The 27,799-nt window shown below is 38.2% G+C and overlaps 2 protein-coding genes across 2 annotated transcripts; one reads left to right on the top strand and one right to left on the bottom strand.

The window, feature by feature from the left end:
- The first annotated feature begins 272 nt into the window (after positions 1-272).
- cmtm6 (CKLF-like MARVEL transmembrane domain containing 6) lies at positions 273-17,185 on the top strand. Its single transcript, XM_036539903.1, has 5 exons — positions 273-419; positions 832-952; positions 12,614-12,790; positions 13,151-13,249; positions 13,522-17,185. The coding sequence occupies exons 2-5, from the start codon at positions 839-841 to the stop codon at positions 13,672-13,674; spliced, it is 543 nt and encodes a 180-aa protein (XP_036395796.1). The 5' UTR covers positions 273-419; positions 832-838; the 3' UTR covers positions 13,675-17,185.
- Positions 17,186-22,656: 5,471 nt separating this feature from the next.
- On the bottom strand, positions 22,657-26,742 carry cmtm7 (CKLF-like MARVEL transmembrane domain containing 7). The gene is made up of 5 exons (XM_036539661.1): positions 26,503-26,742; positions 24,881-25,057; positions 23,550-23,648; positions 23,139-23,220; positions 22,657-22,816 (listed from the first exon to the last, which is right to left on the bottom strand). The coding sequence occupies exons 1-5, from the start codon at positions 26,617-26,619 to the stop codon at positions 22,803-22,805; spliced, it is 489 nt and encodes a 162-aa protein (XP_036395554.1). The 5' UTR covers positions 26,620-26,742; the 3' UTR covers positions 22,657-22,802.
- Positions 26,743-27,799: the final 1,057 nt, after the last annotated feature.

The following is a 27,799-nucleotide window of genomic DNA, read 5'->3' as shown; positions in this document are numbered from 1 at the left end:
CTGTTCAACAATGGCAGCATCTTAGTTTAAGTTAGCCTAGTTTGGTTCTTCACAGATAACGAAATTGATCGTACACAATAAAAGCACCTTTTATCATTTTCCTACTGTAAGTTTAGTTGAGACGGCATACTGAGTACAATTCTGGAAAAAAAAATTAGCCACATTTTATTTTCCTGGAGTCGCCACCTTTGGATGTCAAGTCGCGTCTGTTACGTTAACAAACGACATGTTTGACCCACGTAGTCCGCTCGACGTCAAAAGAAACACCCAACTTCTGTCTTTGCGGAAGCTGGCGGCGGGGAGTCAAGTAGTAAGTGAACAAAACGCAGGATTACAAACGGTTGGCTACCATAAATAAAGGATACTGAGAAACATCAAACAACTAAATAGCCGGTTTAGTCATTTTTGAGACGATCTCAGTAAGTTTGTTTTTTCATGATTTCTGAAGTCTGGCGCACAAAATTTTCTTAGCAGCTGTCTTTGTTTCCAGAACATACAACTTGCATGGGCGTTAATGTTGCTGAGACATGTTTCTTTTCTTTTTACAGTAAACTTAGGACGAAGCTAGCTAGCTACCTGATCTTTAGGTAGCTAGAAGGTAAAGAGGGTACCTGGCTTTATAAAGTAAAGTTTTTCACGTTCGAGCGGTAGCATGTATGCAGTGATAATACTTTCATTTTCAGTTCTAATGCTTGTAGATAATCGTAACGAGCTTAATTGTTTGGATCGTTACAGAAAGTAGCCTATGTTTGCTTGCTAACTGATTAGCTAAATACAAACTTCAACTGTTCATACTGATTGTTTTGATTTAAAATGCGATTTTCATTTTAGCCTGGCAATGGCGGATCAAGTCTACAATGCGACAACTGTGCAGGAACCAACAAAAAAATGTTTCGTTATCCCAACGGAGCATTTGTCTATGGTCCGATGGGTAATAAAAGTAGCTGAAGTGGTAAGTGGCATTCAAATATCTCCCTATAGTTTCGGAGGAAGCTAGCACAAGCGCCGTTGCCTAATGCATGAATTGCCTGCTAACTAACCCAGTCTAACTACAATAAACGTTTCCAAAGCGTGGAGTGGTCAACCTGTTGCAGATATGCAGTGTTACCAGTGTTTATTAAGATTTGTCGGTGTATATTTCATCTAATGATTTTATATTGAAAGTGTAGACTATGTAGACTAAATATAGATTATGATCAGATCCCTGATAAGCAATCTGTTTCCTTACAAAATTTAGACGTTTTATCTTTCTTTGTCAAAACCTCATAAGTTGTGAGCCTTGTTTTTTTTAATTTAAATTTGAATTACCTTCTGTCACAGGTCGTCATGATATTTGCTGTTCCTGAATGTTTTGTATATTTAACATGGTTTTGTAACCAGACGCTAGCTGAACAGGTTTTATCACTGTGTTTTGTATATCAAGCAAGTATTGTGCCTGTGATACCCAAGACTGCATCCAGTCTAATCTAGACCATATTGCTAAGCAGTTTGCTATCGATTTGCGTTGTGTATTTATCCGTTGATCAGATGTGCATTTGTGAACTTACTTCATGAGTCACTCTGAATAAGAGTGTTTGCAAGGTGACAACACGTAAAATATATGTACAAATTATTTAACTATGGTTTGTGTTCTTTCCTTTGAGCATTAATGAGTTTTTAACATCCATCAGTAATAGGCGTAAAAGGTGCCGTTCCAACTACGGGTGGGAGTGGCCAGGAAAAAACGTCCTACTTATGGTATCAAACCGTAAATGAAATACTTTAAGCGAAAATTATATTTTGCATCAACATTTCACCTATGTTTAGACGTAACTCAGCATCTTAGCATGTATGAGTGTCTTCAGTGTTATTTTAGCAAAATGTGGAGTATGGCATAGTAACCACATTCATCATCTGATTGAAGAAAACATGCAACTTTTTGTGTAATCACCTTAAAACATTTAGCTAATGCTATAAACAGTAGAAGCTCTGAATAACAAAACACTGACAATGCCACAAGAAGATCGAATTAAAAACTGTAAACCTAAAATACTCCACTCCCAGTCCAACAGAAACACATCTTGACGTTAGGCTACATTACACTGATAATAGCTTTGATAACTTTTTTAGTCTAAGAAAAAGTTCGATATGTTAGCATGTTAATATATTGAGAGACACCGCTGAGAAAGTACACTTTTAATGCAGCTGGTGTTCTGTAGTCTCAGAACAGCATGGGTTGCGTGCAAACAGGCAGCAATGATAAATGGCATGCTTTTGTCATGAACTTTGTTACGGATAGCTATGGTGGTATATGTGTCGATTCTCATGGTAACCTGGTAACCATGATTAATGTAATGCCATTTTACCTGGGCTTATGAATTTCTTTCTTGGTACAGTCATCAGTCACCCATCTTTCAGACCTGCCGTGCTTTGTGGTTAACAACTCAGTGAACCCAACACATTGACATGACAGAGTTATTCGGGTGTTAAAGTGACACACCCTCTTAAATGAAAGTGGTAAATTAGAGGGAAGCTGAGTTTAGGCCTTACACTAAGGAAATGATATATACATAATTTGCCAAGTGCGGTGGTGTTAACACAGGCCTCATGACCTATTACATCTACATAGTACCTTTAAGCCTCCCTGCTTTTGTTAGAAGTGACCACAGAGAGTCAGGGCGTCAATTTAACATCTCTTCAGATAGACAGTGTCACCACAGCATCTCTATCACTGCACTGGAGCATTGGTCACTTGCTAGGTCCAGAGAGAGATGACCACCTCCTGCAAGCCCACCAGCATAAATATGTTTCTTTCATCCAAGTGCTAACTAAGCCTATCCTTGCTTTTCTTCAGCCATCAGACAGGAGAAAGATGCAGTGTGGTATGGCATTGTGGTATGGCAAGAGTTGCCATGGAATATCTTTTATGTTCTCATTTAATTCATATATGAAAGGAAAACATCTTGTCTGTGGACATGTTAGTTTGCACTTAACCCAGTGAGCAAATTCATATTGGAAATGCTGTACTGTTTTTTGGCAAATGTTACAAGTCAGTTTTATTTCAAGTAATTGAAAATTTCTTCCTGATAGCAAATCACACAAATGCTGTGATTAAATATGAACCTGCAGAAGCACATACCTGTCTTAATAGAATCCACTTTACAGTCTGGCATCTGTGCATGTGGAAAATAAGCAGTAGTCAATTGAATGACTGCATCAGGAAGTCAGTCTTGAAGGATTTGGACAAGGCACACCCACGTCCACCTCTCGCTAGGGTTGAGTATCGTTTGGGTTTTTTTCCGATACCGGTGCTAAAGAGATACTTTTAAAACCGTGCCGGTGCCTAAACGGTGCCTGAACCGATACTTTAAAAAGCACAAAACGAAGGTCAACGACATTAAAGAACGGCTTTTTTAATCGCTAATGTAGCTTGTATCTATATGTTGGTTAATTTATCTGTTAGCTTTGAAAAACACATAGCTTATGTTTTCACTCTTTATCTTTGTAGTCATGTGTTTCTATCTACCAAATGGAAGCAGCATAGTGCTGTTGTTGTGATATCAACATTGAATAGATGCAAATAGATAGTGAAAAATACTGGAAGAAACCTAACACCACATGCCGGGGATCGCTGTTATTGTGCTAGCGCTCAGGCATTAAACACTTTCATACGTAACTTATTTTATGCTATGTAGTGCGTATTACGTTATATGGTTCGTTATGTTTTCGTTAGCGTTATTAAGATTTTCATAGTTTTCACCGCAGCATTTGCTATATTTTTAATGTTAAATTGCTGTTTCCTCAAAGCTAGAATTAGCTAGAATTTTTTTTTTCCAATCTCGTGTTCTCTCGGTGTTAGCATACGTACTAAACGGCAAATCACACCGGTGTGACCGTACGCGCAACAGGTTTAGTGGCACAAAAATGAGGGACCGAAATCTGCGTTGCGATTCGGCCCGGCACGTATAGGAACCAGTGCCAGTATCCAACCCTGCCTCTTGCTGTGTAATATTTGTATTTATACTGGAGATGTGTCTTCATCTTGCATTTTGTTCTGTAATAGAAAAACAATCTTTAAGCACAATTGGGAGAGATTTATTTGCATTTATTTGGAAATATTTATTTCTAATAGATTTATTTGGGAATATTTACCTTCAACAAGGACAAATGCTCTCTCAAGAGGTTGATAACGAGATTATTGTACTAATGAATTAACACAAATTCAAGCCACTAGTTAAACGTCATGCTGAATGATAATTTTAAGGTAGGCCTACAGATGTTTTTTCAAAGAAAGATATAGGTGCCATTTCCATTGAATTGAAAGGTTGCTCTCTTGCCACTCCTGTACCTCAGTGACAGACTTGAATATGTGGGGCAGGAGCTGTCAGATGGTTTGACAGTTCACAGTAATGGGACTCTGCAGGACAGAGATGGACAGCTTGGAACACCACCAGAGACTATCAAGTCCATGATCTGTATACCCACAATCCTGTTATGTTCACTATTGGTCCTACAAAGCAGAGAGAGAGAGTGAAAGAGATGACAAGGTTTACAATTTCCAGATTAGCCAGATCACTTGATTCTCATGATGACTTAACTGGAGTCAGGTGTTAATAATGGCGTCTTAACTTAATTTTAGTGCCAAATACCACACTTAATCAAGGGCTTTGAACATCCTCCAGATGTTTATGACCTCCCCACTGTATTACTGCAAACACTTTAGTGTCTGTGTCTTTGTGTGTGTGTGTGTTTAAGTATGGATATAACTGAGGACTGAGTGGTTATTTAATCATTGGCCACTTTGCATAATAATGGTTCCTTATGTGTTCTGAGCCTTATGGGAAACAAAACATAATTATTGATCTATGGCTTTATTTAGCAGTTGTGTATACATGCAGATCTTTATTTTAACTCTGAAGGATGGGTTACACCCATATTGTGCGATTTATGAAAAATGGTGTCCTGGGAGTTTTCCTGCCTTCATGCATTTTTCAGACAGTACATTGGCATGTTTCGTTCTGGCTGAATGATGTTTATGCATGAGTGGTATGTTGATTTTAGTCCTCTTCTTTTCAGTCTGCTATCTGAATTCCAGAGCAATGTAACTGATGTAATAATTCTGATATGCGCAAATATAAAATATCCAAAATACAATACATGTAAGTGCCAGTCTGCAAGACACTTAATTAAATGTGCCAGTTTGTAATGAAAAACAAGTTCCAGCTGATTACGAGAGCACATTCTTTTAAATCTGTGCAGTGACCTGGATTGTCCATTGAAGAGACCAACTGACCACAGTCCATGCACACATGCAGGTGTGATCAACCCTGTTTCTGCCTGATTGATTGTCACCAATCAATCTAGTCTGGTATTTAAGAAAACTAGGGTAGGATGATTTGATTAAAATACTTTCTGAATAGATCGGTGTGTCTTTATGTTGTTGTATAAAGTCAAAATTAAGCCATTATGTGGTTTGATTGTGTTTCAAACAGGATTTTGAAGTGGTACACAGCCACCTGCATCCCACCCCCAATGCAACCCCCATTCAGAAAACTGATTACTGAAACTCTAGGACTAAGGCAGTTTATAAATCAATAGTTTATATGTCTATAAACCTCCTTGGTAGGACTAGCAAAGGAGATCATAGGTGTAGTGTTTTGCCTGCACTTTGAAAGTCCTGATCAGGCGCTGTGTTTTCTAAGCGTCTCTCTGCAGGAGGGTGTGAGCCAACGCATATTCTAACAACCGTGGAAAATTCCTGTGTCTGAGCCTCCAAAACCAATCTAACCAGTTTTTACTCAAAGCTGCACAACCATGATATGGTGTTTTTCAGTTCCTGGTTTACTGATTCACTTATAGGCCACAGACATCATGTCAGTGAGTTTCTGTCAGGCTGAAGTTCCTCCAGTGACTGCACCAAATGAACTCCCTTTTGGTCTTCCATACCTGTTTCCTTTCTGGAAAAATCTAAGCACATACACATCACATTATGTGAGCTAGTGAAGACCCAATAACACATGTTATGTCTTCTCAATTGAGCTCCCCAACTAGCGCATATTTTTCTGCAGGCACCCTCTGTTGAGAAAGTCAGCAAGTGAGTTGAGTGTGTATGTGAGAGTGAGAGACACTGTGCTGCTCAGGCCAGAATTGTAGCCTGCAGCCTTTAAGCTGTTGGACCAGTCTCTCAGAATAACCGCGCTATTCTTCCTCTCCACTCTCTGGCCTGGGTAGACTCTGTCTTTTCCAAAATAATTTTCACTGCTCTAATTAGATCACAGCTCCTGAATGGGGTGCACCCAGCGCAGTTTTGTGGCAGCACTTTGTGTTCCTGCACATTTTTGGTTTGTTTCATGCATTTGGTCTACCAACAGTTCTTTCACTGAGCAGGTGCAACAGCGATAACAACTCCTTTGTCACAACATATTATGACAACAATGGTAAAACACATCTGGTGGTTAAGCGGGCAGCATGCTTCTGAGAGAGGCTGTGTAGATGAAAGCTGTTCATGTGCACGCCCCCCAGGTTCACACCTGTGTGTATTTGCAGTGCCACTTTGTGGTTGTGGCTGTACAGAAGGTCACATAGAATGGTGTCCTGAGAAAAAAAAAAAAAAACACCGGGCACACACCAAACCAGGTTATCTCAGTGTGCGTTTTCCCAGTTTAGCATTTTCATCTTTGTGATTTTCATGTCGCCAAATGTAAAACCCATGTTAAATGAAGGAATATTGGCATTTTAATTTGTATGTAAATTAAAGAAGGTGCCCTCTGAGACCTTTACAATGCTTGTAACTACAAAATGACATTCAGAAGTAACAATAATGCTGTGGCACTCAGAGATTCATATATCAGATGCCTAGCAGTTAAGAGCTGGGCAGAACTTCTGTTCAAATCAGAGGTGTAATATCCATCAATGTGGACAAAATTTTGTGTATTGACTCATTTAACAAAGTATAATTATTCCTTATATTTTCATAATAATTGTTCTCATGGTCTTAATTAAAACTTTTCAAAAATTCTAAAACCTTGTTGTCTCACATCAAAGTAGTGGAAGTTAGAGTAACAGTACTGCTTTTACCCCATATTAGGTGTGTAAATCACTGAGATGGAGGGTTTTTTTTTTTTTTTTTTTTTACAACTAGCTACAAAACAAGCCAACTAGTTGTTAAGATAGAGGAATTGTGAATTGTTTTTTTCCCTCTCTTCTTTCTTATAACAATGGCTGTTCTCTCAGATATCATCATATGCATCACCTAGCCAGCTAACCCTGAGCCATTACTGTGCTGGCTGAATGGATCCCATAAACAGATTTTATTTCAGATGTGTGATTTCCAAATGAACCCCTTATCATCACACAACCGTGGTAGCTAGCCTGTTTCTGTTTGCTATAAAGCACATTGCTGAATTAGAATAATATTAATCAGCTAGGTTAACTACCTAGCATCAATATTAGGTCTGCACAAGTAGCAATAATGTAACAAGAATGCTTGCTACAATTATGACCCCTAGACCAGTGGAACATAATGAAGTTAACTACCCTGTGAAAATAAAAGTGTAGGTCATATTTTGTTTTAAATAGTTCTTGATAATCATTCATTATATTCAGAAACTAGGCTGTAACACTGTAGCTTTTATGATCAGGGCCACAGATCTGCGTCACACTTCCTCAGAAGGGGGAAAATGCATGCCTATAGGCATCTTGTTAAATTCCCATCTTCAAAGTCTGTTTGCCACTTATGTTGGGTAAACAGAATAAGAACAAGACCAGATGGAAATGTTATCTATCATTAGCAGTCAGGAAGACCAGACTACAGTAGAGGTACATTTACCAATGAGTTGATACACAATCAGCTTTACTTGGAGGATAGCTAAATAATCTAATTTTGTGGTGAAGTATGTAACTTACAGAAGGTTAGAGGTATAATGAGGTGGTTGGTTGATTAGCTGACATTAGCTATTATGTTTAGCTGCTGGTTGTTATTGCTTGCTTGCCAATTATATCACTGAGCTGCTAGATAAATAGACAGCTAGTTAAGTGGTATGTTATTTTAACTTAATGATAGATAACATATAATATTGATTACATTAAGTGACTCTTTAGACTGCATAATTTATTGGTAAGGGTTCCCTTATGGCCAGGGCCGTGGGAAGTAGGGGTGCTGCAGCACCCCCTGTTGGAAAAGGCAGACATCAAGGCACTCTCTGCCAGATGCAAAAATAAATAAATAAATAAACGTATTAAAACATTTTAAATAATTCTCCTGTTGTTATTTACCTAATAATTAATGCTTGAGGAAGTTTTGAGAAATAGTTAGCAATACTGAATAATTATTTATTATTAAAATAACGCCAAGCTTCATGGTCAACCGACGTCACGTAGCCTAGTCATCAAGTAGCGAGTAATGTTGCATCATTCAAGGTAGCTAGCAGTGGCGGCTGGTGAGCTGGAAACAGGGGAAGCCCAAACACTACCTTTAAATCTGTCATTACTTTCAGTCGCGTAAATAGAGTAAATGATTATGCTGGCAAAACAGCGCAGATTGTCTGAAATGTGTGTGTTTGCGAAAGCTACAACGTGAGATTGTTTAATTAACAAGGATGGCATTTATCGATTTAAATTACGTTAAATGCTCATGACACATCACAGCTTTTGTGAGGTCTTTGTCCTAATCCTTATTGTTCATTGCAATCAACTGAACCTAAAAGTTTGTTCTCAGTAATTTAAATTGATTTAACTAAATTTAGCTCCGTTTTGTAATTTGAATTTTGTAACACAAGAAAGCTATAATGTGAAACATTTAAGAGAAAGATCTGGGATTACTTGCCACTTAATTATTGAAATTGCCATCCTTGTTAATTAAATAATCTCATGCTGTAGCTTTAGCAATAACACACAAATTTCAGACAATCTGCGGTGTTTCGCCAGCATAATCATTTATTATTCTTATTACGCCATTGGTGTCGATTATTCTGTGAATTATTTGTTTTATTGTTAATCAAGTTAAGGGGAACAGGTTGAAAGTAATGATACATTTAAAGGTCGTGCATTCGAGGAGCCTTACCAGCCTTCTAACTTTGTTTTTCCTGGTAGACGTTTTGGAATAGAAACTTTAATCGTGCATTCACACCATCTTGGTTTAATAAATGGAAGTGGCTGCATTACGTTGTTGAGACCGATCGAGTTTTGTGTTTTGTTTGCCTGAAAGCAGTGGAAAAAATCTTATCAATGCTGTCGAGCAGTTTAACATTATCATAACACAGTAATTTCACACTGATACTTTTGCTTCAAAAATGTATTTGGCTATGTTGTTGTGTGCTGTGCAAATTGGGCTTTTGGACCGGTTATAATATTGTGCGTATTTGAATATGTTCTTGTCCGCTTTGCGCAATGGTCTTAACTGTGTCTTGGCTGTTTGTATGTTCTCGTCTGCTGTGTGCAACGGGCTCTGGTAGTTGCAAGACTGGCATACGTTTGATCCATATTATAGTATTGTATATTAGATTATGTGACATTATGAATGCAATTTTAACCAAAAAAGCTTTCACTCAGACTCGTTAAATCAAAAGTAATTTATGTGTATGAAGTAGCCTGTAGCCTATTCATCAAGAATGCTAATCTTAACCCCCCCCCGCCAAGGATGGACACGCAAAAAATGCATCTACCACTGCAGCACCCCCAGCTTAAAGCCTCTTCCCACAGCCCTGCTTATGGCTGCCTTTAATATACTTTCTTACAAGGTCTTACAACCTCTTATTAGTGTAAAGGTTAAGAAGATACTAGATTATCACTGTAAAAGTTCACTCACAGTAATACAAAGAGTAATACTTCATTTTTATATTCTCTATTTAAATTCTCATGCCAGGAAACCTTTTCTTATGGTTTTTTGAGGATTTTTAAATTCTCAAAACCTGCCAGTGGTGAGTGCATGTAGTTTGAAATATAATAGGCCAGCATAGCTTCATTATTGAGGCAGGTATCGGAGAGTGTGTGCAGGAGAGCCTTAGGATACAGGTCAAGGTAAGAGCCGAGGTGCTTGTGTGAATTTCCTCTCTTTTTGGCTTTTGCCAACTGCTAACTTTGACTGGAAATATAGCTTTTAGTTTGAAATAATATTTGTGTGTGCAAAATTAGGCATATGAATATTGTACCTGACGTGCCCTCTTGAAAACACTTCTGACCAAGAGGCTGTTGGTTCTAGTCTGGGATGGAGCTTTGCTGTGCACCCCTGAGCATGTTACTTAACCAGGAATTGCTTCAATAAATATGTCTATATGTATGGATAATGTGGAAAATGCACATTATGTGAGAAGCATTGGATAAGGGCATTTGCTTAGATGAAAAGAAATACATACTGAAACATACTGTGTGGTCATAGTTGTGTGTCATCAGTTGTGTGGATTTTGTTTTGACTGTTGAGGAGACCTGGCTTGATGTATGTCAGCACTTATGTTTATATTTACATTACAACATTTTTCATCATTTTTATGTTTATAATAATGTTTATAATTTATGTTTTTAAATTTAATTTCTGTTCTCTGAAGTGGCAGTATTTTCCTGTAGCCATGAGGGATTTCTTTGCACTGAAAGTTTGTGCTCCATTCTTAGCCGGTGAATGTCCCTGTGTGCCCTCCCCTTTCCTGTACTTCTCATTTCGCTGCTGTTTTGCTTTGTAGACACAGCCCAGACCAGAGGTTTTTGTAGATGAGTTCTTAGTAACACTGACATGCACAAGGAGAGCGGTGAGAGCTTTTATTGAAGCCGCGCGGGGTCTCAGTTTTTATAGTGCTTCAGTGCAGCCTTGAGTCAGTCTCTTTAAGGCTTTTATACGCATCTAAAAATGGCTTGCTCAGACTGTGGAAAAAAAAAGCTAGTAAATTGAGGGGGTCATTTAGAGCCTGCGATCGCTTTTTTGACTGTTGGTAGCAGTGCGTAAGCCGGATTTTGCAGGTTGTGCACGGCCGTGATACGTTATCAGCCATCAACATGGGCATCGGGTGAGAGTCACAATTCCTCAGGAAGCCGGCTTTCCCCATCTCTCCAAACCACCGAGAAAGGAAACCAGGAGAGCCTGGGCTGGCCTGATGTGCCCCTTTTCACACTGAGATGGCCTGGCCCTCTTCAACAACCAATTGTTTCCACGTTTTTGTTTGTTTGTTTTCAACATACTGCTTCTGTCATTATAGAAGCGGCTTGGTCCGATGCAGCTCTCTGGGTCTTTTTCACTTCAGGAATGCAAACTGAGAGTTAACTGATGTCTCAAAAGATATGATGGGTCCCTAGTTTTTGATTATGCTAAAAGAATCCAGCTGTATAAAATCAGCCCTTGTGTACAAGTCAGCAGTATAAATAGGCCTACCAATCTTCTGAGCCCATTTAAATCTGCGTAAGAGTCAGTTATATGATAGGAGTCAATGACACAAAGGACAGAGGCAGTGTTTGTTGTGTAATTGTAGCTGTGGGCTATGGGCTTTTATTGGAAGCCTGAAGCCCGTCATTTCCTGTAAAAAGGGAAAAACACAAGATTTGAAAGAAAGCCCTTGTTGTAAGGGTGTGTCATCCTAGAAACAAGCGCATGTCAATTTAGCAGTGTATCTGGAAGTTTGGTGCTTGTAGAATCTGCATGGATGAAAGCTCAGATTGTCTCGCAAATCTATTGGCGTTTTCAGTGTTGTTCATCATGCCTGCCCAGGAGCCTTGAACTCATTAGCAGCAGTCAGTGTTGTGATGGTTCACATGCAGTTCAGTGGTCAGACTGTGATGGTGTCTGTCAGTAAATCACATGAGATCTGCTACTTCTATTTCACAATCAGCTGTTTTAGGTCCTATCACTATTATTCAAAGTCTGTTTAAAATGAGCCTCTAGAATGAATTGTGTGTGTGTGTGTGTGTGTGTGATGCTTGCACTTTATTTGAATAATGAATACATTTTCAAGTAGAAGCGGTTATGTTGCAGTGTGCTGGTTGATTTATTAGTCCTGTTCTATAAATGAGCTGCAAGTATGCAAAAACTCATAGTTCTGTAAATGGGTTTAACAGTGGCATTCCCCATGGCTGTTGAAGAATGTTAATGCAGCATTCACATGACTCAAAAACATGCTCTTAGGGGACTGTACAACTCCATCCAGTCCCACAAAAGCTTTGGGCAGTACACCTCTAAAGAAATCAAACAAAATGTTCATGTGGTTTATAGAGATTCTGAGTATTCCTGTGACTGAGGGACCAAAAAGACTTTTTTGTTCTTGAGAAAATCCTACCCAAAGTCCTCCTTTCGAAGTTATGCAGTGGCCTTCAGTTGGTCACATGCACAACAGCAACATCTTGTGGTTAAATGGAGCAAGGGGAATTTAGAGTAATAATAGAAAATAATGGTAGGAAGTAAGTCAGTCTGAAGTAGCCACCCATACCCACCCCCATTCTTGTACAGTTACTTTAAACTTGATGTTTTTACAAAAAATTAGATGTTTTGTTTTCTCAGTTACAGAACACTTTAGTCACTAAACATTAGACAGTTAGTAGTAGCAGTATTGTAAAAAGGGTTCAGGTCAGGAATTGACCTGCGCGTCTTGCTTAGTACAAATGACACAAAGAAAACATCTTTACCGCAAACCCTGACACGTCCTGGTGTTCTTGGCAGATCCTGTCCTTCTTGGCGTTCATCCTGGAGGAGGTGGTGACTAGCTGCATGTCCTGCTCGCCGCTCTACTTTTTCGAGTTTGTCAGCTGCACGGCCTTTCTTTTCACCACCCTGCTGCTCATCCTCCTCTCCACCACACTGCACCGCAAAGTGGGAATCGAGAGCTGGTCCACTGTGGTGAGTATATCTAGAGATCATGTTAAAGAAGATAATGTTAACAATGATGATGATGATGATGAACATGGAATATAAATGAATGATGAATACTCAAAGAACATGGAAGAGTTGAATAAAAGGCATGGAATGGTTAAATACATGGATGCAGTAATACAGCTGCAAGCAGCAATGAGAGGTGCCAATCAAATGCAAAAGGCTGCTGTGAGCAATAAATGATTCCCACACATGCATATAGCATCATACACCTACACTTTTATTCATCCTTATCACTGTGGTTTCTGTCATTATTATTAAATATGTTTGCTGAGTGGTTCAAAATTAATTGGTAAGTTATATGTGCCCCATCCCATCTTTCTGCAGGACTTTGTGTACACAGGTGCCATTGCTTTTTTCTTTTTCATCTCAACCATCGTCTTCATTGCGGATAATGGAGGAACCCCGCTGGAGAAAGCAGCTGTGGTATACCATCTTTCCACTTCTGAGTTCTTTGCCATTTTTAACAGATCAGCTGAACATTTTTGCTTATCATATTACTACATATTATCAGATTACTTTCACATGCCAGGGCATAAAATATTCTGAATTAAAAAACAGTTGAATATTCATCTCCTTCACATGTTCATTAGTGTTTGTGGACATGCTTTTGATACCTGCCAACACTGGTGGGCTTCTGTATTGACTGTTTATAAGGGAAAATGGATTACCCATTTTATATTTCTTGTTTGTTTTAGGTCTTTGGTTTCCTGGCAACCTTTGCTTTTATAGTGGACATTGGGATGTTTGTGAAGAATAAAGGTATCCCGTTTCTCAAGAAGAGTCCACAGACACCCAGCACAGCTCAGAACGCAGAGGAGGAAAAACTCCGCTCCAATGGAGCTGAATAAGTGCTGGAGCCTGCCGCCTCCTACTCGGACCTTCCTCTCAAGGAACTGGGAAACCATGTTCTTTCTGTGCTTGAGATCTCATTCACAATGTTGTTTCCAGAGTCACCTGGGGAACCAGAAGGAAGACAATTTTAACCTTCTGTTCTGCTTTTGACCTCTGTTCTGGTAGGTCATCATTTGTAGTCTGTCTTTAGACACAAGTGCTAGGACTGATGATTTTTTAATCTGTTGGCTATCTGAGTAACTAGAGACAGGACGGTTCAGTAGATGTGATTTCCTGTATTTTTTGGCGTGTTGGCAGGTGTACCAACAAGTGTATATTTGCTTAAATCTTTATTTGTATATTGTAGACAGAAATGAGCAATAGCATGGCAGGTTTTGCATTCTGAAAAAGGCTCATTCGGCCGTTATTTGAACTTCAATTCTGTCCAATCTGTCCAAAAAAGATACTTCCTCGTGCTTAGATATCACTGTGGAAACAGAACTGTATGAAAACAGTCATCTAAATTATTGTGTTTAATTATTGTTGAACCTGTTTTATTTTCTGCAGGAAAACATAATTTAAGGCATCTATTATGATTTTTTTGTTTAACCTTACTAAATTAATTTATAAAAATTTTTAATTGAATGAATCTTGAAATTACTTTTGCTATTTATTATGAACACATTCAGAACAAGATTTCAGAGTTAAACAGGGTGCAGCCTTGTTTGGGATCATTGACACCCTATGGCTTTGAATATAATTTTTTATAGTTGTATAATAATCAATTAGTTTAAAAATCATCAGAGCCTGTGTTGTATTATAATATTTTTTTATCAGAGCCATCAGTAACAGTAATGTGAGACCTTTCCCTTTGGATAAAGTTGTAGTCAATGTAATAAGGACTGCAAACACCACAAGCCTTACTTCGTTTTATGAGGTCAAAGTTCAGTGATTGGAATAATTTGGCTAAATGCCATTTCATTTCCTCATTACTTAAAAAAGGCTTTTCACCTTATTGTATACATTCCAGCACGTAAGCAGTCTAAATACAATGACAAGCGCTTATTCTTGCAATCCACACCAACATTACAAGTGCCTTTGTCCTGTTTTTTATTGGTAATAGCTTTGAAAATAATCATAATAGTATGAATGACAATGGAAATAATGTTAATAGCAGAAAAGGTAGATTTCATGTGCCATATGCATTTATAGGGTCGGTCAATGATTGTGTAATTGCAGTTTTGTCAATTCGCTGCTTAGTTCTTAATATTTACTAACAGATTATGGCCAGATTGGAATTCAGGTCTGCTTGCAAACTATGTCAACGCTTACATCAAATCTTTTTGTCAGTTATATTGAGGAGTTTGGATCAGGATGATATAAATTTATTTTAATATTACACGTGTTGCTGAAGGGCAATCATTAAAAATGAATAATAAAAAAAAGTTTTTCTTTTGCAGTAAGGGATTGGTAGGTTTTTGTATCTGTGTCAGAGAAATATTTTTGACACATTAGTGTGTGTGTGTGTGTGTGTGTGTGTATGAGAGAGAGAGAGAATTGGGTAATTCGACACTTTTTCACTCATAGTTAAATAGCAGTAAGTGAATATGTGTGCTTTTTAAACAAAGCCTTTGTTTTGCTAGGAAGCTAGGAAGCAATTCAATAAATGTGTTGTTCAAAAGGTAGGAAAACTCGCCCTCTATGGCCCTGATGCATTGCAGTTCAAGGATCATTGATTACACTTACAGGAATTTGCTGGTAAAATATCCAGAACATTGCTTTGAGGGAAACAATTTGCCCTGCATTGTAAAACATTTGTGGTGCCTTAAAATTCTGTATTCAAGACATGGCTGTAGCTTTTCATATCTATAATGGTGTGGTCTTTGTGTATAATGCCTAGAAATACTATGGACTGCAAACAAATGTCTAATATAGGAGTGCTGGCCCAACCAATAAAAGTGGGGTCATAGCACCCTCTTGTGGTTGAAGGTATATTTGCTTTGATCTTTTGATCAGACTTCAGGTCTGGTCCACTGAACCTTTTGAAGTGTTTCTTGTTGAATGATTGTGGGCAAATGTGTTGTATTTACTTGCAATCTGTAGTCTACATATTTTCAATTAAATTTTTTTTCCAGCATTGGTGAATTTAGTCAGTTCCACTGAAAGCAAATGCTCCTGATATCCATCAGCAATGAGACCATTACTTGCTTTGTTGTGATTCTAATCTGAATAATGTCTTTTTAACTGCTTAACATACAGCTTACAAATATGTACCAGGTCTGCCCAATAATAAATATTCTTGCATAAAGGGGCAAAGACCAGTGTTCTGTAGAATTCCGTAACAGAAATGGGAAGCTGTGAATAGTAATGTATCTCCTTTGTGTTTATGTAATATCTTGTTACATCTCAGCCTCAAAAGAGATTAAATGTACAGCTGTCAAGACATCATGGGCTATCAACAAAGCTGAAAGTAAAAATATGGTACTCACAAACAGATAACACGTCCAACCCCTCCCATCTTTGGGCACTATCTACAATGAATTCTCTGTACATATGTCTCAGTCCTCAACAGGCTTTGCTGATTTGACTTCAGGGTTAAATGGTTATATATACTCTACCTTAGCAAAATCACAATTATGCTCTTTTGTTTAACACCAACTGACTGTACCAAGCTATTTAATTCACTTACTTCGCTTTTCAGGTAGTTCCAAGTGATGTCTTGACAGTTGAGGACCAGAGTGTCAGGTTTCCAAACTGGCACTTAATGCTTTTCCACTGTAGAGCAGGAACGAGGCTAGCAGAAGCTGGAGGCAAAGCGTGCTGACCCACATCATACATCTCCATTGATTTACCCACAAGCAGAGCACATGATGTTGAAAAAGCACAAGGTTCAACTTCTCAGTATGCTTTTCCCTCCCTTCCTTAAGCATCTACACAGTCTCTGATAGATGAACACTAATGCAATAGACTTTCACGCAATATCCAAAATTCAACTGTAATAACCATAGCACTAGCAATAATAACAAGTAAAGCCAATACTGGTTTGCATCACATAGTAGATCATAGAAAATCATGCCTGGTAAAAGCTCCACAGTGGTAAAGGCATCCTCAGTTCGGTTTATTTTTCTTTTAAAGATCTTGGAAAACATGCTAGATTGAGGTCATCCCAGACTAGGTTGGTAGCCCTGAGCTGAGGTGTTTTGCTAATTCAGATGAGGAGCATACTGTAAGTATACACATTGTGATTGTTGGAAATGGAAGTTGCAGGAGGATGCTCCAGTGAGGACAGTAATGGTGATAGGAACCTTTGTGGCATAGACATCTAAACGTAAACATGGACCTTTTTTGTAATATGTGTGTGATATTAAATGTATGGGCCTAAGTTTTAAATGACTATCTAGTGCTTTCATAACATTTCAGACATACTGTAACTTTTTTTATGTCCACACTATCACCTGTATATTTTGTAATCTGTTTTTAACCTGTTGTCATGCCTTTATCATGCTAACAATAAACAGAATAGTCTGGTTTTCTGGCCCTTGTGATTTTTATGCAGGTCTGGCTCTCACCATATTGTCAGAGTGGTGACAGTGCTTGAGGGCTGTCCATACAGCCTCTCTGTGTGCTTGGATCAGGTGTGCACACCATGGCCACCTGCTGCTCCTGTTCTTGTACATCACTTGCATCTTTGGGTAGGACAGCATTTTCCTTTAAAGGGGCACAGTTGCAGAGCTCCGTTTTCTGATCACCCAAATGTGTTCTATTGTTTTGTGAATTGCGAAGGAAAGCAAAATTTGGGCTGAAACACCCAAACTTACAATCATCTGTTAATATTTGTATCCATGTGTAAATTTACTGTCAACGGTTAATCCATTTTTAATTGATCTATTGTACATTTTTCTGCATTCTGTTCTTTTTCCTTTCTTTCCATCTTAAATACCCAAAGACTGTGATTCTCATATAGTGTTGGTTAAACACTGTAATACATTGCATCTTAATTATATTGCACAGTACATTAATGTGTAATTGTACACCATCATGGCTTTTGCACAGGCACAGTGATTTTCATGAACAATATTTGGCTTTAGGGAGCAGAATTAAAAATTATATTCTTGGATAGTGTAGCTCCACTTTTACTGTATATTCAGACTATGCATGTGTAATAGTCAACCAAGTGTAAAAAGCAGGGAAAGCAGATTTTAAATGCCTTAAATGTATTTTGGAATGGATAAAAATGTCTGGCATGATGGGAAGAGCTTTGACAAATGCATCAAACCCCTCACATAACGTGTTTTAATGTCCAACAACTACATAATTCCTGTGTTCATTACAGCTGTTTCATTTAAAATACATTTACGTCACATAGTTCCCAAATGAACACAAATGCAAATAGCCATTATAAGTATTTACTCAGCAACACAATAAAAACCATGACTACTGAAGCTTTTAAGCTACTTTATCTGAATGCTCTATTGAGCCACCTGTTATGGCCTAGTAGTTGCTCTTTCCTGTTTACAACTTTACAGCTTGCCCCCTCATTCTGGTGGGTGTTACTGTAATTACTGGCCTTCCGCTTCCTGTTTGGTCAGTCAGTTACTGAACATGCGCACAAAGGGAGAGGGAAATGTGCATCTTAGCCTGGTTGGTGCTACAGTACTATCTCATTAGCTGCTTTACATAGCAGTACCTTTTAAAATGTGGGAACAACAAACCTTAGCATTTTCTTTACCTATCAGTACCTTTTTACAGTTTTTTACAATCATTTTCACACGTGTCTCAATACCATGTCCACTTTTTCAAAACACTTAACACATTCACCGTATCAGTAGACTGTGTGAACTAAATTGTGTATACTTTTACATTGCTTTGATACAAAATGCATTCGATCACCACTTCCTCTGAAATTCATGAATACCTGTCTCAATGTTCACCACCAGCAAAATTCTGTACAACTACAGCAAATTTTGCTGACATTTAGATACTTTTCACTTCAAAACCTAACAAAATTTAGATCACTGTAGATGGAAATTGCAGGTTTTGCGTTTTGACAGACAAATATACGCTTGAAATAAGAGATTATTCTGATTTTAGCAGAAAGTTTATTCAGTTTTTTTTGTTTGCAGCCTTGTTATCTATTCAAAAGTGGTCATATTTGCATTGAAATATGCATGTATATAGGTAAAATATAGATGTAGTTGTTGCTGCAGAGATGTTTCCACTATTACTGCTGTATACTGTATGTAAGTCATGGGCTATCAGTGAGAGAAAGTGACCCAAGAATGCAACTACAGTAAATTTACCACAGTTAATAGTGGTAATTTTTTTCTAAAGGTTCAAGGCAAGGGAGAATGTTGCAGTAAATGTGAAATTCATAAAAATTTGACCCAAAATACAGAGGAAACCACAGATCAGCATTAGGGATACAGCAGACTTCTAGTGGTAGTATCATGTGTTGTTGTTTCACTTACTGTACGAGAAATGAAAAGTGTCTGCAGACTTTTTGTTGTACTATAGTATACCTCAGAAATTGTAGCATAGAGCTGTCATGAGGCATGTTGCAGCATTTCAGATTTATTTGTTTGGTATTACAATATGTACTGAAAAACTTTATTTTACTTTTTTTTGCAATGTAGCGCTAATCTATGCAAAAACAGGATACAGCAACACATAATATATGCATTTTGCAATGCTTCAAGTTGTTTCTGTTTTTTAGTCTTTTGTATTTTGAGTAACAAAGTAGTCTAGCTGAGAGAGAGCATCTGCATGGCAGCATGAGCATGAGTATGAAGTGCTTTGGTGGTTACATTCAATGTGTACTTGTTTCAAATTTCATGGATTCTCTTCTCAATGTCAAACAGAAGAAAAACTATGTAACTATAATGTTTTCAAAACAGTTAACATATAGCAAAATCTTACACACATACACACTGTATATATATATATATATATATATATATATATATATATATATGTAGAAGGTTTATGACCACCACCCATATGACCAGATGTCACTTCTAGATGCAATGGCTGCTGGGTGTATGTATGCATAACAGTGGAAGACATCCAGGGCTGGATAAGGCACTCTAAGAGATTTTTTTCCTCTGTGTATGGCAGGAGATAGCATTCGGTGTAATGTTGATGAAAATCTATGGCCAAATGCAGAGGACAGGATGGACTAGGCCAGGCCAAAAGTAGACTTCTGAGCCACTGATAGGCACACAATACATGTGCAAATTACTGTACACAGTGAAAAGATTGCTAATTGGCATTTTTGTTAGAGTAATTGATTGTAATGTATTTTTCTTTTTTGTACTACAATATATTGCACTGTAAGAACAAATGGCAAAATACAGTAAAGCCCACTGAAGAATACTGTTGCTTTTGTGATTTGTTTCTTTATCATATATTGTTTTACATTACACAGTCAAAATTATAAGTTATTCTTGGTTTCTGATAAACCATTCATTTTAGTTTACAGTTTACTGTAAATTTACCACACTCAATCATGACATCTGTTGTGAGAGGCAAACCAACAGATCAAGTTTCTTCAGCTGCTTGGCTTGCAATATTTGTGGATGATTGTAGGAGTGTATACAGTAACATATGCTAAAGATTTATGTATTTCCAAGATTCAAGGCAAAGGAGAATGTTATCGTAAATGCAAAGTTCATACATGTAAAAGTTTGACACCAAATACATAGGAGAGGATGGATCAGCATTAGGGCTACAGTAGACTTCTAGTGGTATTACTGTGGTATACTGTATCATGTGTTGTTGTTTGTAACATACTGCACTGGAAATGAATACGTAACATCTGCATGCTTTTTGTTGTGCTGTAGTAGGCCTATACAGTAACACAGAAATTTCAGCATATCACTGTAATGAAACATATTGCAACATTTTAGAATTATTTGTTTGGTATTACAATATGTACTCTAAAGAGGTGTCATTCTTTTTTTTCCTTTTTTTGCAATGCAACACTACAGTAATCTATGCCAAAATGGAGGATACAGCAACACATTATATATGCAATGTGCAATGCTTCAAGTTGTTAGTGTTTTTTACTTCATTGTGCTTTGAGTGACAAAGTAGTATTCCTGGGAGAGAACATTTGCTATAGTTATGGCAGCACGAGTCACTTTTGGGTGAATTATGAAGTGTTTTGGCGGTTGTAGTGCATTTTGCACAAAAGATTAACTGACGTGCTCATATGCATGGTTGTTAAGCACACTGTGTTAAGAGTTTTGAAAAAGTGGGCATGGTATTGACCTAAGTGTTAAAACGATTGTAAAAAAAAACTGTAAATGTCATTTAAAAACAGACCCTGTTATTCTTAGCTTTTCCTGAGTGTTCTCGCCTCAGGAACATGTTGCATGATATTAGTTACTAATTACTTGTTAGTAAGGCAGTGGGAAGCATTTTTGTAACATGTAGGAACTGGAGCCAAGCCTGTGATGAGACTTTACACTCCTCTCGGCCAATAGAGAAGAGAGCAGGCTCCATGTACACCCTGCAACCAACTGTCCAAAAATGCCTCATTTGTAAAGCTCCAGTCGGACAAGCAAAATATCCATGGCTGAAAGATGGGCTATTATATGTGGCTTCTATAAACAAGAGGGACCAAGGGAGCTGTTCAATTAGAGCAGTGAGTCATGTTTCCATACTGGGCAGGGGTGGAAAATTTCCCATCAGCTGGGGAATATACAGTCTCCTCACTCCTTCCTTGTCACCACCAGCCCTTCCCCCTTTTCCTGCTTTTTCTCCATCTCACTCCATAATAGGGAGTGCAAGCCTTCCGTGCCAGACTGCTGCAGCAGCCATGAAAAATCACCACACCCCATTCCTGGCCTCAGCCTGTGAAACTCTCCTAGGAACTCCGCTGATGTAGCCATCAGTGTCACCAAATTCACGGCATTCTCGATCATGGTTTGAGGGGAAAAAACTGAAGTAAAAATTTCCTGAAGAAAGCTGTAGATGCTGTTGATAAGCACTGATGTGCATATTTGGAAAGGAAACTATGAACTGGTATGAAAGACTTTTTAATTTTCTTTTTAGGGTGGGTGGGTGTGTGTGTGTGTGGGGGGGGGGGGTTGCTTACATCACTAGTGATTTTGTTGTTTACAACACCCAGCAATACCAATCCCTGAACAGGTCTATTTCTCTCCATAGATGACAGCATTTAGTCCCTAGTAATTTCTGATGGCTGACACTTGTTGGCAGGGCATAGCCAGGGTGGAGTCAGCTAACCCAGACACAGCATTGCCGCTACTGGGTACCAAGCCTAAGTTACAGGCCTTTGGAATAATTTTTATTTCAAGGAGATTAAATGTACATAAATATTCAAAAGCTGTGCTCATATGTATTTTTTACAAGGTTTCAACAATTTGCACTATGCCTGTGAAAATCAGGGAATACATCACTGAGATTCATTTAAGAACTGTGTTTAAATAATTTAATGTGTGAGGTTTTAATAGAAAACAGAATCCTCTTAAAATTTCTTACACTTTTAAAAAATCCACTTTTCATAGTCAGACTGTAATTTAATGACAGACCGTAATTCAAAAATGAAACAATAAAATAGCCAGGGCATAAGCCCTGAAATAAAATGTATAGCTTTTATAAACACTGAATATCCAAGGCATCACAAAGCATTTTCATATACTTTAAATGTAACACTGTAACTTACATGACCAATTTGTCATACAAGTTGTTTTTTGGAAAAGGCAGAGGGCTTTAGTGAATATATTGCTATGGGAAGAGAATAATGGCTTTTAAATAAACACTGAAATCTGCTAATTTCAACATGTATCAACAGAATTTAGTCTGACAAATACAAAAATACTTTTGACACTGCCAACTATTTCTTGGCATCACCAAAGCATACACATTTACAATAAAAATACTTTTGGCAAATATAAATATGCTTGGACCAAGACATGACAAATTTGGCAAACCTAAAAAACACATAAAAAGACTAGGCTCAACAGCCTACACTGGGATCAACTGGTGAGACAGCAAGGTCTGTCTGTTAAGGTCCAAGTTCAATGAAACATTTTTTTTTCTGAGGCACTTAAGGTGATGAGCATCTGTGCAACATTCCAAAACATTCAAAATGCAGGCAGCCGATTTGTCTTGTATTTACAGCCTACACTGCTGCACCTGAAAGGAAGAGAAGATGAATGAATCTATTCCAAGTCCAAGGCACTCATCACATTTTTGCCTGCTGATAGTGATCTAAGGAGTTATCACCTAACACAAGCAATGCCACAACAGTACAATTAACTAGCTATCTATATTTGAAATCACCCCTCCTTTTAAAAAAGGGTTACAAACATCCTGTGTGGCACTGAATGATAAGTTTTTACACTTCAAATCAGATTACAGACTTTTATGTTGCTTTGATCTCAAAGGCTGTTTGCTAAACTTGGAAACTTTTTGATAGACAAAAACAGACTGGAATAGCCAAGAGCATTTCACTCACTTGTTGGCTGGGACCCACATGTGATCTTGTACGACATCCAGATGCTGATAGCAAGCAAAAAAGTGGCAATGAACCCAAACACCTAAGACAAACATAAAAAGATTCAGTGCCTGTGTTTATGTTTCCATACATTGCATTAAAAGATATTACTGAATTTATAGTAGTACTGAATGTACTACTACTTTTGCTTCGGCATGTACTATCATGAGCTTAACCATGCAATGAGCTATCTATCATGTGCTGAGCCATGTGCCACCAATTGCAATAATAGGGCAATATAGACACAAACCAGAGATTAATTACAATTATTATACCTATATTTGTACATCAAGCCTCCACTGCTTCAAAGCTAAAAGGCTCAATGTCACAATATTTCTGCAGCACTCCACAAGAATCTAAGGTGGCACCCACCGATCCAGCTACAAGTGCAGAAATGCTGCTGCTCTTCACTGCAGCTACTATAGATGCAATGAGGATGAGAACAGCCCCCACAGCATAATGCAGGAACTCCTGAAACACACACACACACACACACAAATAAAAACAGAGATTCATAGCCCAACACGTCTCACATGATCAAAAATGAGTAGGGCCTTTCCAGTCTAATGGATTTTACTCAATACAGTGACCCAGAGGGAGCAACACAATAATCCAATTATCGCACCAAGTGGCAGTTCAGTTCCAAATTGTGCATTTACTCAAACTGTGGTAAGAGGCAGTACAATTTCCCAAAGGACTAAGCTTAACGCAGCATTTTTCTTCCTGATTATGCAGTTGCTTAGACCAGACTGCATTTATCTTTATTGCACTTTTATTGCACTGTAAAGGGTCCGCTCTCATTGTTTCAACAGTTGAATGTGCGACAAACAAAAATCTTCACCATGAATCCAACATTCAATGTTAGTCTCTATTTTACAGTCTAGTTCATATGTATACCATGAAGCACTGAATCAAATCCATGTCCCAGAATTCTATCCCCTTACCCTTTTCCAAGCTGTGATATAGGCATGCAATACTCTTCCACTCTAATGCATACTGTAAATGATGTATGAACACAATGTCTTACTGAATGGAACAAGTCCTTCTTCCAGTCCATTGTTATGCATTTGATTTTTTTTCATTTTTCATTTCATAGAGCTAGAGATATACTGACAAAATTCAGATTAAGTATCTTGTTCAATGGTACAACCACTCTGAATCAATTCTGCTATGTCCAGTTCATTGCCCACACTGCACTGCCACCACAGTAAGAATAAGCCATTTCTGATTTGCATATGAGCTGTCTTTGATTCAAGGCATTTGTTCTTGAAAATAAGTGCACTCTATCTTACTTTGTGTGTTCTTTGCTATTAAAACAAATGAAAAGCTTTTCTATATTAATACCTCCTACAGAATAAGTAAGGGACAACATATTACATTGTTAAAGACATCCTTTAACAGTCATGCCACACAAGCCAATTAAAACAGCTCTTCTCAATTCAATGACCAAGCTCTGGGTTTCTGATCTTTTCCAATCATATTTAGATTATTTACTTTGGTACTCCTTTACAACAATCATTAAGTAGCAATTTAGCAATTAGCAATTTTCTTCACTTAGATTTTGGTTTCAAACTGTCTAACAGTCAGGTAACACTGACTTCTTGAATTTTGTATTGAACTGCACAGAAGGTAAAAGGAAAGTTTGTCTTTATGACAGCATCCCAGTGTAACCAGTATGTGAGAGTGGCAGGACAGGCATTTACCGTCAGTGTCCAGTTGATGCAGGGGATTTTCTTCTGCAGTCTGAAGATGTACATGAAGAAGAAGATGAGGAAGGCTATGAGGAACCACACCGTGACCACCTCAAAGTACCGGTAGGCAGAATAATCCGTCCAACGAGGTTCACAGTGGACACACAAGAATGCAATCAGCAATACAATCTAGAGAAAGGGAGAGAGAGACAAACAAGAATTATCCCTGCATCTTTATACATGTTCAACCAAAACACCTGAAGCATAATCTTGCCCCAGAATGACACGTTACAGATATTATGCTTTCCCACATATCAGTGAAATTAAGCTCCTGTGTCAGCCTCACAAATTCACTCAGAATGGAAAACTATGAAATGCAATTAATATTCAGTTTCATTTTTGAAAATATTTTCCAATTTGTCTATCACCACTGATAAAACAATGGAATGCAATTCTCTACCACACTGGTGTGTGTGTGTGTGTATGCAAGTAACACTGAAAAGGAGTGTAGTCATCGTCTCTGGCAGAAGGAAGTAATACGTCTTATTTCAGTGATCATATATTCATGAACATTTCTCCAAGCACGCTACTGGGCTGCACGGAAAGGCCATCCTGACGTTTTTTGTTTGTTTGTTTTCATCAATTTCAGTGACACCACGGAGTACTCATATCTCCTAAGGCTGAAGTCGGAGAATTCATTACCGAACAATCAGATGTTTGTTGATACTAACACAGACGTCTTCCATTTGCAGGATTTCATAACAGTTGTGCTTTTCCAACACCGTCATTTACCAAGGCAATTATTAAATATAGATTAACAATTAATTTACATAAAACATCGAATGGCACATTTTGGACGCAGCAAACATCGTGCTGTTACATTTTCAAATCAACGTGCGCTGGGAAATGAGGAAATAACGGGGACATCTGTTTGAAAATGACATGCTGAGTCCATCGAGGCCTAAACTAACGACCAACTTAACAAATTGAACTTGACACATTAACAAGACTTTTTTTTCCCATTAAATGACTAGAACCAAGGTACATGATTACACAGCTTCTCTCCTAGCAACATACTAACGTCATCGCTCCTGGCACGAAGTTCTGAAAGAGCGGCTCAACAGACCACTCATGCTTCTTCCAAACTAACGCTTCAACGCTCACTTTTCATCAAGACAGCTTGCTTGATAGCTAGTGAGAATTTCCGAGAAAAAGTATTGACTCACTCATCAATGACGTTTAGAAAACTTAAAACTTTCCGTTGAGGATATCGCAAAGCGAGCACATGACAGTAAAATTGATGTCCCATAAAGAGACAATTTTGCGCTGCAACAAGAAAAACCTTTATCTCTGTCTGCTTACTGGAATCAAGTTAGCGGTTATCTTCCCACACACCTTAAAAATAGCATCCTATTAACATTACGAGGGAAAGTAGCTAGAGAGCTAGCTGCATAATAGCTAACGCATTTACGATGCGAAAAAAAATTGAACGGCTATAGTGCTCTGAAATAAGTTAGATCCAGCTTACTATCTACACAGCAGACTAAACTTGCAAGCAACATTTTATAAGTTTCCTGTCTGCTTTCGCTTATGAATTTAGCGAGCAATTTCGTAGGAACAAAAGGAACCCTTACCACTTGGGCAATTTTTAGCAAGCCCTGTAGAGATCGTGCATAACCCAAGTTTAGAATACCCCCGTCAGATGTCGACGTTGTAGTGGTGGTTGTGGTTGTAACTACAGTATGGGACATTTTATCACGAATGGTGCAGCAAAAACCAAAACCAAACTCTCGTTTTATGCCGTGCTCTCACTTGCTCCCGTGACGCAAACGAAACCCCTACTCGACGAGTGTAGATTCATACTGCTAGCAAAGTCAAAGAGAAGGTGTGGCACAGGGCGTACTTTAGAACGTAGGGTTACGCAAAGTTTCCAACTACTACGCTATTTGAAGATGTTGGATGTATGGGAGGGGCTATATCCCTATCTTCGCCCACTTTTGTTGTCATTGGTTAAGGCATTTGACGAACAGACATAGCCGCTAGGCTTTTGGGGCGGGGCCGTGTCATAGTGAGAGTTGTTTGGGAAAGTAGTGCTGTGTGCAGTTTTGCGCTGCGCTGGTACGTTTTCACCGGAATGTATCTAATGAAACTGGACCACATGTAACACTTGACATAATCGCTTTGGAATCGTAACTGAATTGCAGTTTTGATATCACGATTTTTTTCTAATTTTTGTTTAAATTGAGGACTATCAAGTCCTACCTTCATACGGAAAAATAATCGGGCTAATGGAGAAAATCCACTTTGCCTGTCCCGTAAAAGAGCGCGGGACAACAATTCATGTTTAGAATTAACTGGATATTCAAATAATGATAATTAATACTTTTATTTACAATGTCCAGGAATCGTTTCTCTGAAACACAGCGTAAGCACACGGACCATTCCCCAAAAAATGAAAATACAGAGCGACTTTTGAGGTGTGTCCACAACACTAACTTTTGACAGTAAGCAATCATTAACGAAACACGACTTCCTAAAAATCAGTCTGGGAAGTAGAAGCCTTCGGTTGAATTAAACTCTTGCTGGTATCCCCTTCCCTTTGCTGCGTATCACTTTGTTGAATTTGGTGTCAGTTCACACGTACAACCTTTATCGCTTGCAACAAAGTTGCATCGTAACTGGGTCCTGTAACATCCTCTGCAACTAACAAATCAACTGCCATCACAACAGCCATCTGACAGCGACACAACTTAATGCACCTCGATTCATGCAAGAGTCGTTACTAGAGAGTGTAGAAGCTGCCGTTTATTGGACCTCTTCTAGTTGTTTGTAATTGTGTTAACTTGCTACAGCCATGTTTAGTTGTAAAGGAACTTTCTGTTTTGCAGTAGCCTATCTGATTGAGTGTTGTTCGGTTATCACTAGTTCGGG

This window comes from Megalops cyprinoides, chromosome 10 (assembly GCF_013368585.1).
Source record: "Megalops cyprinoides isolate fMegCyp1 chromosome 10, fMegCyp1.pri, whole genome shotgun sequence".
NCBI classification, from domain to species: domain Eukaryota; kingdom Metazoa; phylum Chordata; class Actinopteri; order Elopiformes; family Megalopidae; genus Megalops; species Megalops cyprinoides.
Note: the sequence above shows the minus strand (reverse complement) of the source record. Positions and strands in the feature narration are given on the sequence as shown.

Excerpts from the sequence above, each read along its gene's own strand:
- cmtm6 (XM_036539903.1), top strand. The coding sequence starts at position 839 with ATGGCGGATCAAGTCTACAATGCGACAACTGTGCAGGAACCAACAAAA. Across the intron at positions 12,791-13,150 it reads TCGAGAGCTGGTCCACTGTG|GACTTTGTGTACACAGGTGC; the intron begins GTGAGTATATCT and ends ATCTTTCTGCAG. Across the intron at positions 13,250-13,521 it reads CGCTGGAGAAAGCAGCTGTG|GTCTTTGGTTTCCTGGCAAC; the intron begins GTATACCATCTT and ends TGTTTGTTTTAG.
- cmtm7 (XM_036539661.1), bottom strand. The coding sequence starts at position 26,619 with ATGTCCCATACTGTAGTTACAACCACAACCACCACTACAACGTCGACA. Across the intron at positions 23,649-24,880 it reads GCATCAACTGGACACTGACG|GAGTTCCTGCATTATGCTGT; the intron begins GTAAATGCCTGT and ends TGTGTGTTTCAG. Across the intron at positions 23,221-23,549 it reads CTGCACTTGTAGCTGGATCG|GTGTTTGGGTTCATTGCCAC; the intron begins GTGGGTGCCACC and ends TGTTTGTCTTAG.